This window comes from Actinia tenebrosa, unplaced genomic scaffold, assembly GCF_029948245.1.
Source record: "Actinia tenebrosa isolate PJP-AT-01 unplaced genomic scaffold, QUT_ActTen_1.0 PGA_scaffold7__59_contigs__length_16204524, whole genome shotgun sequence".
NCBI lineage: Eukaryota > Metazoa > Cnidaria > Anthozoa > Actiniaria > Actiniidae > Actinia > Actinia tenebrosa.
The window spans coordinates 5,191,696-5,207,874 of NW_028292584.1; the positions used below are offsets into that span (position 1 = coordinate 5,191,696).

The 16,179-nt window shown below is 37.5% G+C and overlaps 6 protein-coding genes across 6 annotated transcripts in view; 3 read left to right on the plus strand and 3 right to left on the minus strand.

Moving 5' to 3' along the window:
- Window positions 1–7,777, minus strand: part of LOC148905394 (scavenger receptor cysteine-rich type 1 protein M130-like) — a 111,996-nt gene extending 104,219 nt beyond the window's left edge. Inside the window, exons 1-3 of the mRNA XM_089040294.1 lie at window positions 7,653–7,777; window positions 6,449–6,787; window positions 5,858–6,187 (exon numbers count right to left, since the gene is read on the minus strand). Of these exons, the coding sequence (XP_088896420.1) occupies window positions 5,858–6,187; window positions 6,449–6,641 (523 nt within the window). The 5' untranslated portion in view covers window positions 6,642–6,787; window positions 7,653–7,777. The remainder of the gene's footprint in view (window positions 1–5,857; window positions 6,188–6,448; window positions 6,788–7,652) is intronic.
- Window positions 4,707–5,802, minus strand: LOC116292508 (macrophage scavenger receptor types I and II-like). Its single transcript, XM_089039941.1, has 2 exons — window positions 5,373–5,802; window positions 4,707–4,950 (listed from the first exon to the last, which is right to left on the minus strand). Exons 1-2 carry the CDS (start codon window positions 5,563–5,565, stop codon window positions 4,775–4,777), a joined length of 369 nt encoding a protein of 122 aa, XP_088896067.1. The 5' UTR covers window positions 5,566–5,802; the 3' UTR covers window positions 4,707–4,774.
- Window positions 7,773–8,963, minus strand: LOC116292972 (neurotrypsin-like). Its single transcript, XM_089040295.1, has 3 exons — window positions 8,771–8,963; window positions 8,163–8,495; window positions 7,773–7,978 (listed from the first exon to the last, which is right to left on the minus strand). The coding sequence occupies exons 1-3, from the start codon at window positions 8,961–8,963 to the stop codon at window positions 7,773–7,775; spliced, it is 732 nt and encodes a 243-aa protein (XP_088896421.1).
- A 1,237-nt stretch (window positions 8,964–10,200) lies between these two features.
- LOC116292509 (scavenger receptor cysteine-rich domain superfamily protein-like) lies at window positions 10,201–11,616 on the plus strand. The gene is made up of 3 exons (XM_089039915.1): window positions 10,201–10,508; window positions 10,786–11,118; window positions 11,303–11,616. Exons 1-3 carry the CDS (start codon window positions 10,208–10,210, stop codon window positions 11,596–11,598), a joined length of 930 nt encoding a protein of 309 aa, XP_088896041.1. The 5' UTR covers window positions 10,201–10,207; the 3' UTR covers window positions 11,599–11,616.
- Window positions 11,617–12,055: 439 nt separating this feature from the next.
- On the plus strand, window positions 12,056–13,950 carry LOC148905402 (neurotrypsin-like). Its single transcript, XM_089040297.1, has 4 exons — window positions 12,056–12,296; window positions 12,551–12,886; window positions 13,071–13,391; window positions 13,787–13,950. The coding sequence occupies exons 1-4, from the start codon at window positions 12,056–12,058 to the stop codon at window positions 13,798–13,800; spliced, it is 912 nt and encodes a 303-aa protein (XP_088896423.1). The 3' UTR covers window positions 13,801–13,950.
- Window positions 13,888–16,125, plus strand: LOC116292507 (neurotrypsin-like). The gene is made up of 5 exons (XM_089040298.1): window positions 13,888–13,900; window positions 14,187–14,525; window positions 14,814–15,143; window positions 15,328–15,597; window positions 16,067–16,125. Exons 1-5 carry the CDS (start codon window positions 13,888–13,890, stop codon window positions 16,123–16,125), a joined length of 1,011 nt encoding a protein of 336 aa, XP_088896424.1.
- Window positions 16,126–16,179: the final 54 nt, after the last annotated feature.

Consider the following 16,179-nt stretch of genomic DNA (forward strand, 5'->3'; position numbering starts at 1 on the left):
AAGGTTTGAAAATGGCCTAAAATCGATCAAAACCATGGGCCATAGTCCATGCTTTTTGCCCGAAAATGGCCAAAAATGACCTATTTTGCATCCTTTATAAATTATGCATATTTTTGAATCAGGTGTGAAAATGAACCAAAATCGATCAAAGCCATGGGCTATAGTCCATGCTTTTTGACCGAAAATGGCTAAAAATGACCTATTTTGCATCCTTTATAAATAATGCATATTTTGGAAAAAGGTGTGAAAATGAACAAAAATCGATCAAAACCATGTGCTATAGTCCCTGCTTTTTGCTCCAAAATGACCTATTTTGCATGCTTTATAAATAATGCATATTTTTGGAAAAAGTGTGAAAATGGCTTAAAATAGATCAAAACCATGGGCTATAGTCCATGCTTTTTGCCCAAAAATGGCCAAAATGACCTATTTTGCATCCTTTATAAATAATGCATATTTTTGAAACAGGTGTGAAAATGATCCAAAATCGATCAAAAACATGGGCTATAGTCCATGCCATTTGCCCGAAAATGGGCCAGAATGACCTATTTTGCATTCTTCATACATAATGCATATTTTTGAAAAAGGTGAGAAAATGGCCTAAAATCGATCAAAACCATGGGCTATAGTCCATGCTTTTTGCCCGAAAATGGCTAAAAATGACCTATTTTGCATCCTTCATACATAATGCATATTTTTGGAAAAGGTGTGAAAATGGCCTAAAATCGATCAAAACCATGGGCCATAGTCCATGCTTTTTGCCCGAAAATGACCAAAAATGACCTATTTTGCATCCTTTATAAATTATGCATATTTTTGAATCAGGTGTGAAAATGACCCAAAATCGATCAAAGCCATGGGCTATAGTCCATGCTTTTTGACCGAAAATGGCTAAAAATGACCTATTTTGCATCCTTTATAAGTAATGCATATTTTTGGAAAAGGTGTGAAAATGGCCTAAAATGGATCAAAACCATGGGCCATAGTCCATGCTTTTTGCCCGAAAATGACAAAAAATGACCTATTTTGCATCCTTTATAAATTATGCATATTTTTGAATCAGGTGTGAAAATGACCCAAAATCGATCAAAGCCATGGGCTATAGTCCATGCTTTTTGACCGAAAATGGCTAAAAATGACCTATTTTGCATCCTTCATAAATAATGCATATTTTTTGAAAAGGGGTGAAAATGAACAAAAATCGATCAAAACCATGTGCTATAGTCTATGCTTTTTGCTCCAAAATGACCTTTTTTGCATCCTTTTTAAATAATGCATATTTTTGGAAAAGGTGCGAAAATGGACAAAAATCGGTCAAAACCATGGGCTATAGTCCATGCTTTTTGCTTCAAAATGACCTATTTTGTATTATTAATACATAATGTATATTTTTGGAAAAGGTGTGAAAATGGCCTTAAATCGATCAAAACCATGGGCCATAGTCCTTGCTTTTTGCCCGAAAATGGCCAAAAATGACCTATTTTGCATCCTTTATAAATAATGCAGATTTTCAGAAAAGGTGTGAAAATGGACCAAAATCGGTCAAAACCATGGGCTATAGTCCATGCTTTTTGCCCGAAAATGCTCAAAATGACCTACTTTGCATCATTTATATATAATGCATATTTTTGAAACAGGTGTGAAAATGATCCAAAATCGATCAAAAACATGGGCTATAGTCCACGCCATTTGCCCGAAAATGGGCCAGAATGACCTATTTTGCATCCTTCATACATAATGCATATTTTTGGAAAAGGTTAGAAAACGACCAAAAATCGATCAAAACCGTGTGCTATAGTCCCTGCTTTTTGCTCCAAAATGACCTATTTTGCATGCTTTATAAATAATGCATATTTTTGGAAAAAGTGTGAAAATGGCTTAAAATAGATCAAAACCATGGGCTATAGTCCATGCTTTTTGCCCAAAAATGGCCAAAATGACCTATTTTGCATCCTTTATAAATAATGCATATTTTTGAAACAGGTATGAAAATGATCCAAAATCGATCAAAAACATGGGCTATAGTCCATGCCATTTGCCCGAAAATGGGCTAGAATGACCTATTTTGCATTCTTCATACATAATGCATATTTTTGAAAAAGGTGAGAAAATGGCCTAAAATCGATCAAAACCATGGGCTATAGTCCCTGCTTTTTGCCCGAAAATGGCTAAAAATGACCTATTTTGCATCCTTCATACATAATGCATATTTTTGGAAAAGGTGTGAAAATGGCCTAAAATGGATCAAAACCATGGGCTATAGTCCATGCTTTTTGCCCGAAAATGACAATAAATGACCTATTTTGCATCCTTTATAAATTATGCATATTTTTGAATCAGGTGTGAAAATGACCCAAAATCGATCAAAGCCATGGGCTATAGTCCATGCTTTTTGACCGAAAATGGCTAAAAATGACCTATTTTGCATCCTTTATAAGTAATGCATATTTTTGGAAAAGGTGTGAAAATGATCCAAAATCGATCAAAACCATGGGCTATAGTCCGTGCCATTTGCCCGAAAATGGGCCAGAATGACCTATTTAGCATCCTTCATACATAATGCATATTTTGGTAAAAGGTGTGAAAATGACCAAAAATCGATCAAAACCATGGGCTATAGTCCATGCGTTTTGCTCCAAAATGACCTTTTTTGCATCCTTTTTAAATAATGCATATTTTTGGAAAAGGTGCGAAAATGGACAAAAATCGGTCAAAACCATGGGCTATAGTCCATGCTTTTTGCTTCAAAATGACCTATTTTGTATCATTAATACATAATGTATATTTTTGGAAAAGGTGTGAAAATGGCCTTAAATCGATCAAAACCATGGGCCATAGTCCTTGCTTTTTGCCCGAAAATGGCCAAAAATGACCTATTTTGCATCCTTTATAAATAATGCAGATTTTCAGAAAAGGTGTGAAAATGGACCAAAATCGGTCAAAACCATGAGCTATAGTCCATGCTTTTTGCCCGAAAATGGCCAAAATGACCTACTTTGCATCATTTATATATAATGCATGTTTTTGAAACAGGTGTGAAAATGATCCAAAATCGATCAAAAACATGGGCTATAGTCCACGCCATTTGCCCGAAAATGGGCCAGAATGACCTATTTAGCATCCTTCATACATAATGCATATTTTTGGAAAAGGTGAGAAAATGGCCTAAAATCGATCAAAACCATGGGCTATAGTCCATGCTTTTTGCCCGAAAATGTCTAAAAATGACCTATTTTGCATCCTTTATAAATAATGCATATTATTGGAAAAGGTGTGAAAATGGACCAAAATCGGTCAAACCCATGGGCTATAGTCCATGCTTTTTGCTCCAAAGTGGGCCAGAATGACTTATTTTTCATCCTTCATACATAATGTATATTTTGGTAAAAGGTGTGAAAATGACAAAAAATCGATCAAAACCATGGGAAGGAAGGAAGGAAGGAAGGAAGGAAGCTTCTTTATTTTGCCACGGTAAAAACATCAGTCGATTGCCTAAAAATATTTAAAAGTAAAGATTTACGATTAAAAAGCTAGTTACTGTTTTACATGTTTGCCGTGGAGCCCTTAGTTACAACTTTTCTTACTGTACAAACTATCAATTTCCGTTTTAAATTTTCGTACTGACTTGACCTCTTTTATATTTAACGGTAGGTCATTCCACAATTTTGCCCCACTATAGCTGAATGATCGTTTTAGATATTCAGTGTGTGGCTTAGGTATTGACAGTTTATGATCATGATTTCGAAGGTTGTATTTAGTATGGTAGTCGGAGAAAAGGTTTTGTAAGTAAACTGGTGTACGTCCCTGCATCGTCTTAAACATTAGTAGGGCTTTTTGTTTTTTACGACGAACTGCAAGTGTATCCCAGTTTAATTGGTCAAGGAGATGGCTAGATCTTATGTCATAGTTAGATCTTGTGATAACTCTAGCCGCTCGATTTTGACGCTTTTGTAGTTGAACACATAGTTTATCACTTAATCCATCCCAAACTGCACTACAATAGTCCAGTTTGGGTAGAATTAAGGCTTCGTAGATTTGGATGGCACTATCGGTCGAAATAAATGGGCGAACACGTTTTAGAGCCCCTATACTTGAAGAGATTTTCTTCGAAATGTTGTTAACATGTTCTGACCAATTAAGGTTTTTATCGATAGTGACACCCAAAGATTTGGTGTGATCAACTTGTTTAACGCTAGCTCCATTAATCGCAATATTAATAGTGGAATCGCATTGCGCTGTGAACTTTTGGCGGGACCCAATAATCATAAATTCCGTTTTCGCTACATTCAAGCTTAGCTTATTTGCTAACAACCACTGATGTATATTAGTGAGTTCAGTGTTGATGCTTGGGCTATAGTCCATGCTTTTTGACCAAAAATGGGCCAGAATGACCTATTTTGCATCCTTCATACATAATGCATATTTTGGTAAAAGGTGTAAAAATGGACCAAAATCGATCAAAACCATGGGATATAGTCCATGCTTTTTGCTCCAAAATGGCCAAAAATGACCTATTTTGCATCCTTCATAAATAATGCATATTTTTGGAAAAGGTGTGAAAATGGCCTTAAATCGATCAAAACCATGGGCTATATTTGTAATGATGGTCAATATATTTCTATGTTTGATGAAACCGTTAATAATATTGTGATCAGTAAAGTGATACGGTATACCTTTATGGTAAATTGGAATCTTTGTGTTTTTTATTGAATAGACTCGAAATGTGTAATAAAAAAGCTATTACATGTTAAAAGTGTTATTTTTTTATTCCCTCTCATTCCTCATATTGGGTGGCATGTGTGGTGTAGAGGTTTACTGCTCGCTTCTCACCACTTGGTTCCGGGTTCGAGCCCTGGGGCTCAGACTTGACCACATGTGAGTTGAGATTGTTTGATGTTTTGTTCTCTACCTTGCCATGAGGGTTCTTCTGCGGGATCTCCGGTTTCCTCCCTACGTAAAAACAACGTATAAGTTGAGTGTTGTAAGTTGTAAATATAGAATGTAGTGGTAGTGCGTGAGGAGAGACCTCACGGAAAAGTCCCGTATGGGGAGTGGTGGTTGTAAAATATATCACACATCACTCATTTGCTCGGAATTATCCCAACCTCACTTATGTAAAAATAAGCTGATGAACAAAAGAATAATTAATTCTAGTCTTTTTTTGAATCTTGCACTAAATGATTTTAAAAACACTCATTAATAATTCATAATCTTATGGTCCAATTGGAGCCACCATACACGTCACGTGCATGAACCGTTGTACCCGATAAAGTCCTCTTCATTAGTATTCAAGTGATTTTATATAAAGACACATGTGTCTTGACGGGTGTAAAGTCTTGAACAACATCTATAAACAAACAGAAATTTCATACCAACGTCGTTACTATGGTAACAGGCTGCATTACCCCATCCATTGTGACTACAGTCTGTAACCGACGTTTCTCTTCCTGTACAACCGACGTTCATCAGCCATACTATACCCTTGACGGGCGTAAAGTTGGTGGTTATGTATTCCTGTACTCCAGGGTAACCAAGCATACGACACACCACCTCAGCGTCTTTCATGTCCAATCCAAAGTTACATACAGTACCCCACTGACCATGGTATCTGACTTCAAGTCGACCAGAATTGCCTGACCTTCCTCCAGCTAAACGAACATGAACTGGTGGAGGATCTGTGGATTCGTACTAACATCGTTGAGGTCATTGTACAACTGACACTTGGACAAGTGTTTGAAAGAGAAGAAGTAGAGCTTTACTGAAGCTCGTTTTTGATCAACAAATGAGCTGTTTAGATGATTGGCTTTGATGTAATAAAATATGAATCGTTCGAAAAGTAGAGATTTGTCTTTCTTACCATCATTTATCTGACAAACCACACCAGCAAGACGTTTATTTGAGCACAATGAATGAAACGTCCACCATCCGTAGTGAGCACACTCTGCTATCGACTTTTCTCTACCACTGCATTCCACATTATCCATGAGCACTCTTCTTTTTGTCTGTCCTTCAATGTACCAAATTGAGTGTTCAGCTGCCTTGTAACCAAGCATTCTGCAGATCACGTGAGCATCTCGTTTATCCCACCAATAATGACACACTACTCCCCAGGACCCTTGATACTGTATTTCTACTTTGCCAGTATGGTTTTGTTCTCCCACTAAACGAACTTTGATCGCTTTCTCTTCTGAAACAAATATTGTTCAATAAACAACCAGCATTTTAATCACATCCCTAACGTTGCTTGATTTGATTTTGAGAAAGCTAAGTAATGTTACACTTTATAAATAGGTAGCTATTCTAATCAATGTGGTCACAAAAAGTAACTTAATATAGCAAAGAATGCAAGAATGTTGAGTTGATGATTTTTAAATCTTGTTTTTGACACGATTGAATAGAAAAAGAAAGATCACACCAATGTGTGGTTTTGTAACTTATCCAGTCGTACCTGGTGTTAGATTGCCACATACCACTGCAGCATCACGTCTGTGATCACATCTACCAGTGTTACCCCAGCCATCATGATAACACTGATCAATAGATTCTTGGGATCCGGAGCAACTAAGCCATTTAAGCCATATTTGACCAGTTCCTTTGACGCTAGCAGTTATTGCTGTAACTGCCTTGGAGTAATTCAACATGTGACACACCACGTAAGCATCCCGTATGTCCCAGTAAAGATCATGGCATATGGTACCCCAAGTACCTTTGTATCTTACTTCTACATGTCCCTCGTTAGAAGTCTTGTCATCCACTAGACGAACACCTATACATCAGACGTTGCGTTCTAAAATTGGTTAAATTGAAATTTATAAATTCATGAGTACTACATACTGATCGATCTTATTCTCTCTTAGGTTTTTACTTTGCATGTATTCAGCATAGCGTATTACTTCATTTGGATTTGGCGAGCACGGTGATATTCTTTTTTCCATTTAGGTTTCATATTTAAATGGAGATTCAAAAATTCCTCTCATGGTGCAGAATTGTGCAACACATGGAATACCTTTAAAAAAATGTATATTTCATACCCATCCTTGGAAAATAAAGTGCCTTTTCCACTCTTAACCACTGATATAGTTTAATAAATCCCTGTATCTTCATTTTATTTTATGACATTTCTTTACATGGTGTTAAATAACATGGATGTACAAACAGAAAACTAGATTTCAAAAACATATCATGTTATAGCTTATGCATGATAGAAGCGGGTTCCCTGTGAGAGAGAGAGAGAAGGAGCTCGTGGGAATGGGACAGAGTTGTTATAGGGAAGAGTAGACAAGTTGTTGTTCTTAAAAAATGAATCCGGATTTCGAATGATTTTATCTTCAGGACAGCACATATGTGTAAGTATATTGATTCCGTTTTATTTGGACAGAATATATTCTCATAGAAGGTTTTGCAATTGTCATTCTAGCAAATCGTGAAAACCTGAACTCGTGAAAACCTGAACTCGTGAAAACCTGAACTCGTGAAAACCTGAAATCGTGAAAACCTGAACTCGTGAAATTAATCCACTAACGTGGAATCGTGAAATCATCGACTGACTGAACTCTGAATAAACTGATAATCTAGAACTTGAACGTCACGCATCTTGACTATAGTCCTCGAGATAATCTAGAACCTTTACATATCATATACATATGACTAACCCTTCATACACGTCACTCCAACGTCACTACTGTGAATACAGCCTGCATTACGCTATCCATTGTGACTGCAGTCTGCAATCGACGTTTTTCTTCCTGTACAACCAACCATTTTTTTCTCACTCATATTATACCCTTGACTGGTGTAAAGTTAGTGGTTATGTATTCCTGTACTCCAGGGTAACCAAGCATACGACACACCACCTTAGCGTCTTTCATATCCCATTCATATTTACATGCAGTACCCCACTGACCATGGTACCTGACTTCAAGTCGACCAGAATTGGCTAACCTTCCTCCAGCTAAACGAACTTGAACTGGTGGAGGATCTGTGGATTGGTACCAACATCATTTAGGTAAAAGTACAACTGACACTTAAAAAAGTGTTTGAAATAGAATCAGTAGAGCTTGACTAAAGCTATTGTCTGATCAACAAATGAACCATTTAGATTATTGCCTTTGATGTGATGATAATTGAATGATTAGAGTAAATTAGATATTTGTCTTTCTTACCTTCATTTGTCTGACAAATCACACCAGCTAGGCGTTTGTTTGAGCAAAATAAATAAACATTCCACCATTCTAGGTGAGCACACTCTGCTATCGACTTTTCTCTTCCTCTGCATGCCATATATTTTAAGAGCGTTCTTCTTGGTATCTCTCCTTCAATGTACCGAATTAAATGTTCAGCTGCCTCGTAACCAAGCATTCTGCAGATCACGTGAGCATCTCGTATATCCCACCACCAAACATCACACACTACTCCCCAGGTCCCTTGATACAGAATTTCTACTTTGCCAGTATGGTTTTGATCTCCAACCAGACGAACTTTGATCGCTTTCTCCTCTGAAACAAATAGTGTTCAATAAACAACCAACACTCTAATCACATCCCTTACATTGCTTGATTTGATGTTAAGACAGTAACGGTGCACATTATGTATACATAACTTTTCTAATGAACCTGGTGACAAAAAGTAAATTGAATATTTGATAAAAATAGAAAACGCACTAATGCAAGAATCATCATTTGATGATATAAAATTCTTGTTTTTTGACATGATTGAATAGATAAACAAAGATCCTATGAAAGTGTTATTTTTGAAAGTTATCTAGTTGTACCTCGTGTTAGATTGCCACATACCACTCCAGCATCACGGCTGTGACCACATCCACCTGTGTTACCCCAGCCAGCATGATAACACTGATCAATAGATTCTTGGGATCCCGAGCAAAGAAGCCTTTTAAGCCATATTTGACCAGTTCCTTTGACGCTAGCAGTTTTTGCTGTAACTGCCTTGGAGTAATTCAACATGTGTCACACCACGTCAGCATTCCGTATGTCCCAGTAACTATTGCATATGGTTCCCCAAGTACCTTTGTATCTTACTTCTACACGTCCCTCGTTAGGAGTCTTGCCACTAAACGAACAGCTACATCAGACGTTCTCTAAAATTGGTGAAATTGGAATTTATAAATTCATAAGAACTACTGATCGATCTTATTCTCTCTTAGGTTTTTACTTTGCAGGTATTCAGCATAGCTTATTACTTTATTTGAATTTGATGATCACAATGGTGTTCCTTTTTCCCATTTAGGTTTCCTATTGCAATGGAGATTCAAAAATTCATCCGGCCATGCATAGCATGGTGCAGAATTGTGCAACACTTGGAAGAGAGATACGAATTTTATCTTCGAGTGTTGAAAAGATCCACTTATTGAAAAGCTCCACTTATTCTCTTTCAAGCCCTTGTCCAAGTGTCAGTTGTACAATGACCTCAATGATGTTGGTACAAATCCACAGACCCTCCACCAGTTCAAGTTCGTTTAGCTGGAGGAATGTCAGTCAATTCTGGTCGACTTGAAGTCAGGTACCATGGTCAGTGGGGTACTGTTTGTGATGATGGATGGGACATGAAAGACGCTGAGGTGGTGTGTCGTATGCTTGGTTACCCTGGAGTACAGGAATACATAACCACCAATTTTACACCAGTCAAGGGTAAAATATGGCTGAGATACGTCGGTTGTACAGGAAGAGAAACGTCGATTACAGACTGTAGTCACAATGGATGGGGTAATACAAACTGCTACCATGGGGAAGACGTTGGAGTGACGTGTATGACGAGTGTTTCATATGTATATGATTTTTTTAAAGTCTGGTTTTCTATTTTTTCATCCATGTTATTTAACACCATTTGAAGGGCAAATATATAATAAGATGAAGATACAGGGATTTATTTAACTAAATTAGTGGTTAAGAGTGGAAAAGGCACTTCATTTTCCAAGGAAGGGTATGAAATATATATGTTTTAGAGGTATTCCATGTGTTACGCAATTCTGCACCATGAGACGAATTTTTTAATCTTCATTCCATTAGAACCTAAATGGAAAAACAACACTATTGTGTTCATCAAATTCAAATGAAGTTATAAGCTATGCTGAATACCTGCAAAATAAAAACCTAAGAGAATAAGATCGATCAGTAGTACTTATGAATTTATAAATTCCAATTTTACCAATTTTAGAGACCAACGTCTGATGTAGGTGTTCGTCTAGTGGATGGCAAGACTCATGAACGAGGGACGTGTAGAAGTAAGATACAAAGGTACTTGGGGTACCATATGCAATCATGGATGGGACATATACGCTGCTGACGTGGTGTGTAACATGTTGAATTACTCCAAGGCAGTTACAGCAACAACTGCTAGCGTCAAAGGAACTGGTCAAATATGGCTTAAAGGTCTCCTTTGCACAGGATCCCAAGAATCTATTGATCAGTGTCTTCATGCTGGCTGGGGTAACACTGTTGGATGTGATCATAGGCGTGATGCTGGAGTGGTATGTGGCAATCTAACACAAGGTACAACTAGATAACTTTCAAAAATAACCCTTTCATAGGATCTTTGTTTATCTATTCAATCGTGTCAAAAAATAAGAATTTTATATCATCAAATGATGCTTCTTGCATTAGTGCGTTTTCCACTTTTATCAAATATTCAAGTTATACTTTTTGTCACCACGTTTATTAGAAAAGTTATGTATACATAATGTGCACCGTTACTGTCTTAGCATCAAATTAAGCAATGTAAGGGATGTGATTAGAGTGTTGGTTGTTTATTGAACACTATTTGTTTCAGAGGAGAAAGCGATCAAAGTTCGTCTGGTTGGAGATCAAAACCATACTGGCAAAGTAGAAATTCTGTATCAAGGGACCTGGGGAGTAGTGTGTGATGTTTGGTGGTGGGATATACGAGATGCTCACGTGATCTGCAGAATGCTTGGTTACGAGGCAGCTGAACATTTAATTCGGTACATTGAAGGAGAGATACCAAGAAGAACGCTCTTAAAATATATGGCATGCAGGGGTAGAGAAAAGTCGATAGCAGAGTGTGCTCACCTAGAATGGTGGAATGTTTATTTATTTTGCTCAAACAAACGCCTAGCTGGTGTGGTTTGTCAGACAAATGAAGGTAAGAAAGACAAATCTCTAATTTACTCTAATCATTCAATTATCATCACATCAAAGGCAATAATCTAAATGGTTCATTTGTTGATCAGACAATAGCTTTAGTAAAGCTCTACTTATTCTCTTTCAAACGCTTGTCCAAGGGTCAGTTGTACTATGACCTCAATGATGTTGATGCAAATCCACAGATCCTCCACCAGTTCAAGTTCGTTTAGCTGGAGGAAGGTCAGTCAATTCTGGTCGACTTGAAGTCAGGTACCACGGTCAGTGGGGTACTGTATGTAATGATGGATGGGACATGAAAGACGCTGAGGTGGTGTGTCGTATGCTTGGTTACCCGGGAGTAAAGGAACACCTAACTACAGACTTTACAACCGTCAAGGGTATAATATGGCTGAGAAACGTCGGGTGTACAGGAAGAGAAACGTCGATTACAGACTGCAGGCACAATGGATGGGGTAATACAGGCTCTTACTATAGATAGGACGTTGGAGTGACGTGTATGACGAGTTTTTCATATGTATATGATTTTTTAATCTGGTTTTCTATTTTTTCATCCATGTTATTTAACACCATGTAAAGAAAAAATATATAATAAAATGAAGATACAGGGATTAATTTAACTAAATTAGTGGCTAAGAGTGGAAAAGGCACTTCATTTTCCACGGAAGGGTATGAAATATATATATTTTAAAGGTATTCCATGTGTTACGCAATTCTACACCATGAGACGAATTTTTGAATCTCCATTCCATTAGAACCTGAATGGAAAAAAGAACACCATTGTGTTCATCAAATCAAAATAAAGTAATAAGCTATGCTAAATACCTGCAAATTAAAAACCTATAAGAATAAGATCGATCAGTAGTACTTATGAATTTGTAAATTTCAATTTCACCAATTTTAGAGACCAACGTCTGATGTAGCTGTTCGTCTAGTGGATGGCAAGACTCATGAACGAGGGACGTGTAGAAGTAAGATACAAAGGTACATGGGGAACTATATGCAATGATGGATGGGACAGATACGCTGCTTACGTCGTCTGTCCTATCTGGCTTGCAAGGCTTTATTGCTCGGGATCCGAAGAATCTATCGACCAGTGTCGTCATGGTGGCTGGGGTAACACTGGTGGATGTGATCACAGCCGTGATGCTGGAGTGGTATGTGGCAATCTAACACCAGGTACAACTAGATAAGTTACAAAACAAATCCTTTATATGATCTTTGTTTATCTATTCAATCGTGTCAAAAACAAGATAAAAGGTTTCAACCGAACATTCTTGCATTCTTTGCTATTTCTATCAAATATTCAAGTTGCTTTTAGGTAGAATAGCTACCTATTTATAAAGTGTAACATTACTTTCTGAAAGTCAAATCACGCAGTGTAAGGAATGTGATTAGAATGTTGTTTGTTCATTGAAACCTATTTGTTTCAGAGGAGAAAGCGATCAAAGTTCGTCTGGTGGGAGATCAAAACCATACTGGCAAAGTAGAAATTCTGTATCAAGGGACCTGGGGAGTAGTCTGTGATGATTGGTCGTATGAGTGGTGGGATATTCGAGATGCTCACGTGATCTGCAGAATGCTTGGTTACAAGGCAGCTGAAAACGCCATTCGGTACATTGAAGGAGAGACACCAAGAAGAATGCTCATGTATGGTGTGGGATGCAGAGGTAGAGAAAAGTCGATAGCAGACTGTGCTCACTCAGGATGGTGGAAGTATTCCTGCTCGAATAAACTTCTAGCTGGTGTGGTTTGTCAGACAAATGAAGGTAAGAAAGACAAATCTCTACTTTACTCTAATCATTCAATTATCATGACATCAAAACCAATCATCTAAATAATTCATTTGTTGATCAGATAAGAGCTTTAGTGAAGCTCTTCTCATTCTCTTTCAAGCCCTTGTCCAAGTGTCAGTTTTACAATGACCTCAATGATGTTGGTACAAATCCACAGATCCTCCACCAGTTCAAGTTCGTTTAGCTGGAGGAAGGTCAGGCAATTCTGGTCGACTTGAAGTCAGATACCATGGTCAGTGGGGTACTGTATGTAAATATGGATGGGACATGAAAGACGCTGAGGTGGTGTGTCGTATGCTTGGTTACCCTGAAGTACAGGAACACATAACCACCAACTTTACACCAGTCAAGGGTATAATATGGGTGAGCAACATTGAATGCACAGGAAAAGAAACGTCGATTGCAGACTGTAGTCACCGTGGATGGGGTAATGCGTATTGTTACCATGATGAAGACGTTGGAGTGACGTCTATTCAGGGTTAGTCATATCAATATGATATTTTTTTGAAATCTAGTTTTCTGTTTGTTCATCCATGTTATTTAACAACATGTAAAGAAATATTGGGAGATACAGGGATTTATTTAACTATTTCAATGGTTTAGAGTGGAAAAGGCACTTCATTTTCCACAGGTATGTATGTAATATATATTTTATAAAGGTCTTTCATGTGCTGCACAATTCTGCACAATGAGATGTATTTTTGAATCTCCATTCCAATATGAAACCTAAATGGAAAAAGAACACCCCTGTGATCATCAAATTCAAATAAAGCAATAAGCAATGCTGAAAACCTGCAAAGTAAATACCTAAGCGAGAATAAGATCGATCAGTAGTACTTATGAATTTATATATTTCAATTTTACCAATATTAGAGCCCGACGCCTGATGTAGCTGTTCGTCTAGTGGATGGCAAGACTCCTAACGGGCGACGTGTAGAAGTTAATACTTTCTGGCGTAATGTAGACGATAGTCAATGTCGGTAAAGCGTATCGTTCTCCAAGTTAAAGTAAAAAACAACTATACCTGATTTATACCTCTGTTATTATTTATACCCTGTTTTTTTGTTTGTTTTTGTTTTTGTTTAATAGACCGGTTTCTCAAGGTTGCGTGTGCATCCAACTTGACAGGCCACAAAACTGAAAATGCAAATTCAGTAAAATTGAGAAGCCAGTTTTATATTTAAAGAGGAGAATAATCGATTTTATGAATTCTACCTCACTTAAAAATGAAAACAGAAAGATTCTTAAGCTAGCACGTTTCTGTTTGTTACAGAAGCAAAGTCCAAGGTATCTGTTCGTCTATTGGACGGTAAGACTCCTAACGAGGGACGTTTAGAAGTTAGATACAAAGGTACTTGGGGTACCATATGCAATGCTGAATGGGACATATTTGCTGCTTACGTGGTGTGTCACATGTTGAATTACTCCAAGGCAGTAATAGCAAAGACTGCTAGCGTCAAAGGAACTGGTCCTATATGGCTTAAATTAAGAGGTTATGGTTGCTATGGACACGAAGAATCTATTGATCAGTGTCCTCATGGTGGCTGGGGTAACACTGGTGGATGTGATCACAGCCGTGATGCTGGAGTGGTATGTGGCAATCTAACACCAGGTACAGCTAGATAACCTACAGAACAAGATAATATTCATATGATCTTTGTTTATCTTTTCAATCATGTCAAGTCACAAGGTTATACGATCATCAAATGTATCGTAAAGTCTCGCAATATATTTTTTTTGTGACATCTTATCAAATGTCACTCGTTACTTTTTCTGACCACGTTGATTAGAATAGCTATCTCTATATATTGTGTATCTTTACTCTCTGGACATTAAATCAAGCAATGTATAAGGGACGTGATTAGAATATTGTTTGTTTATTGAAAGCTATTTGTTTCAGAGGAGAAAGCGATCGAAGTTCGTCTGGTGGGAGATCAAAACCATACTGGCAAAGTAGAAATACTGTATCAAGGGACCTGGGGAGTAGTGTGTTATTATTTGTGGGATACACGAGATGCTCACGTGATCTGCAAAATGCTTGGTTACAAAGCAGCTAAACACGCAATTCGGTTTATTGAAGGAGAGACACCAAGAAGAACTCTCATGGGTCTTGTGGGATGCAGTGGTAGAGAAAAGTCGATATCAGAGTGTGCTCACCGTGGATGGTGGAAGGTTTCTTCATGGTGCTCGAATAAACGTCTTGCTGGGGTGGTTTGTCAGGCAAATGAAGGTAAGAAAGACAAATCCGTACTTTACTCTAATCATTTAATTATCATCACATCAAGGCCAATCATCTAAATAGTTCATTTGTTGTTCAGATAAGAGCTTTAGTAAAGCTCTACTGATTCTTTTTCAAACATTTGTCCACGTGTCAGTTGTACTTTTACCTAAATGATGTTGGTACAAATCCACAGATCCTCCACCAGTTCAAGTTCGTTTAGCTGGAGGAAGGTCAGACAATTTTGGTCGACTTGAAGTCAGATACCATGGTCAATGGGGTACTGTATGTAAATATGGATGGGACAAGAAAGACGCTGAGGTGGTGTGTCGTATGCTTGGTTACCCTGGAGTACAGGAATACATAACCACCAACTTTACACCCGTCAAGGGTATAATATGGCTGATGAACGTCGGTTGTACAGGAAGAGAAACGTCGATTGCAGACTGCAGCCACTATGAATGGGGTAATACAAACTGTTACCATAGTAACGACGTTGGTGTGACGTGTATGAAGGGTTTCTCATATGTATATATATATATTTTTTTGAAATCTGGTTTTCTATTTGTTAATTCATGTTATTTAACACCATGCAAAGAAATTTAACTATATCAGTGGTTAAGAGTGGATAAAGCACTTCATTTTCCACCTATGGGTATGAAATATATATATTTATTATATAATTACCAATGAAATATCTATTTTTCTGTATTTCGAAAAATTGATATCTTCACACGTGAAAATAACATGTTATTTTCACGTGTGAAAATAACACCATTGCGATGCCTATTCAAAAATACACGGAAAGAATTGCCCGAAAAAGCCAAAACATACTTCATTGATAATTATATAATAAACAGAATATTACATGGCCGCTTGGAGATACGAAATTTATCTTCTCGTGTTGAAAATCATATGAATATCTTGCTTTGTAGCTTATCTAGTTGTACCTGGTGTTAGATTGCCACATACCACTCCAGCATCACGGCTGTGATCACATCCACCGGTGTTACCCCAGCCAGCATGACGACATTGATCAATAGATTCT

What these genes read in the sequence shown, in the direction of transcription:
- LOC116292507 (XM_089040298.1), top strand. An exon ending in ATGTGGCAATCTAACACCAG is followed by an intron (nt 14,526 to 14,813) that starts GTACAGCTAGAT and finishes TATTTGTTTCAG; the next exon opens with AGGAGAAAGCGATCGAAGTT. An exon ending in GGTTTGTCAGGCAAATGAAG is followed by an intron (nt 15,144 to 15,327) that starts GTAAGAAAGACA and finishes ACAAATCCACAG; the next exon opens with ATCCTCCACCAGTTCAAGTT.
- LOC148905402 (XM_089040297.1), top strand. Translation starts at nt 12,056, where the DNA reads ATGGCAAGACTCATGAACGAGGGACGTGTAGAAGTAAGATACAAAGGT. An exon ending in ATGTGGCAATCTAACACCAG is followed by an intron (nt 12,297 to 12,550) that starts GTACAACTAGAT and finishes TATTTGTTTCAG; the next exon opens with AGGAGAAAGCGATCAAAGTT. An exon ending in GGTTTGTCAGACAAATGAAG is followed by an intron (nt 12,887 to 13,070) that starts GTAAGAAAGACA and finishes ACAAATCCACAG; the next exon opens with ATCCTCCACCAGTTCAAGTT.
- LOC116292508 (XM_089039941.1), bottom strand. Translation starts at nt 5,565, where the DNA reads ATGAAAGACGCTGAGGTGGTGTGTCGTATGCTTGGTTACCCTGGAGTA. An exon ending in TTACCATAGTAACGACGTTG is followed by an intron (nt 4,951 to 5,372) that starts GTATGAAATTTC and finishes GTTTTTACGTAG; the next exon opens with GGAGGAAACCGGAGATCCCG.
- LOC116292509 (XM_089039915.1), top strand. Translation starts at nt 10,208, where the DNA reads ATGGCAAGACTCATGAACGAGGGACGTGTAGAAGTAAGATACAAAGGT. An exon ending in ATGTGGCAATCTAACACAAG is followed by an intron (nt 10,509 to 10,785) that starts GTACAACTAGAT and finishes TATTTGTTTCAG; the next exon opens with AGGAGAAAGCGATCAAAGTT. An exon ending in GGTTTGTCAGACAAATGAAG is followed by an intron (nt 11,119 to 11,302) that starts GTAAGAAAGACA and finishes GCAAATCCACAG; the next exon opens with ATCCTCCACCAGTTCAAGTT.
- LOC116292972 (XM_089040295.1), bottom strand. Translation starts at nt 8,963, where the DNA reads ATGTTGAATTACTCCAAGGCAGTTACAGCAAAAACTGCTAGCGTCAAA. An exon ending in ATGTGGCAATCTAACACGAG is followed by an intron (nt 8,496 to 8,770) that starts GTACAACTAGAT and finishes TATTTGTTTCAG; the next exon opens with AGGAGAAAGCGATCAAAGTT. An exon ending in GATTTGTCAGACAAATGAAG is followed by an intron (nt 7,979 to 8,162) that starts GTAAGAAAGACA and finishes ACCAATCCACAG; the next exon opens with ATCCTCCACCAGTTCAAGTT.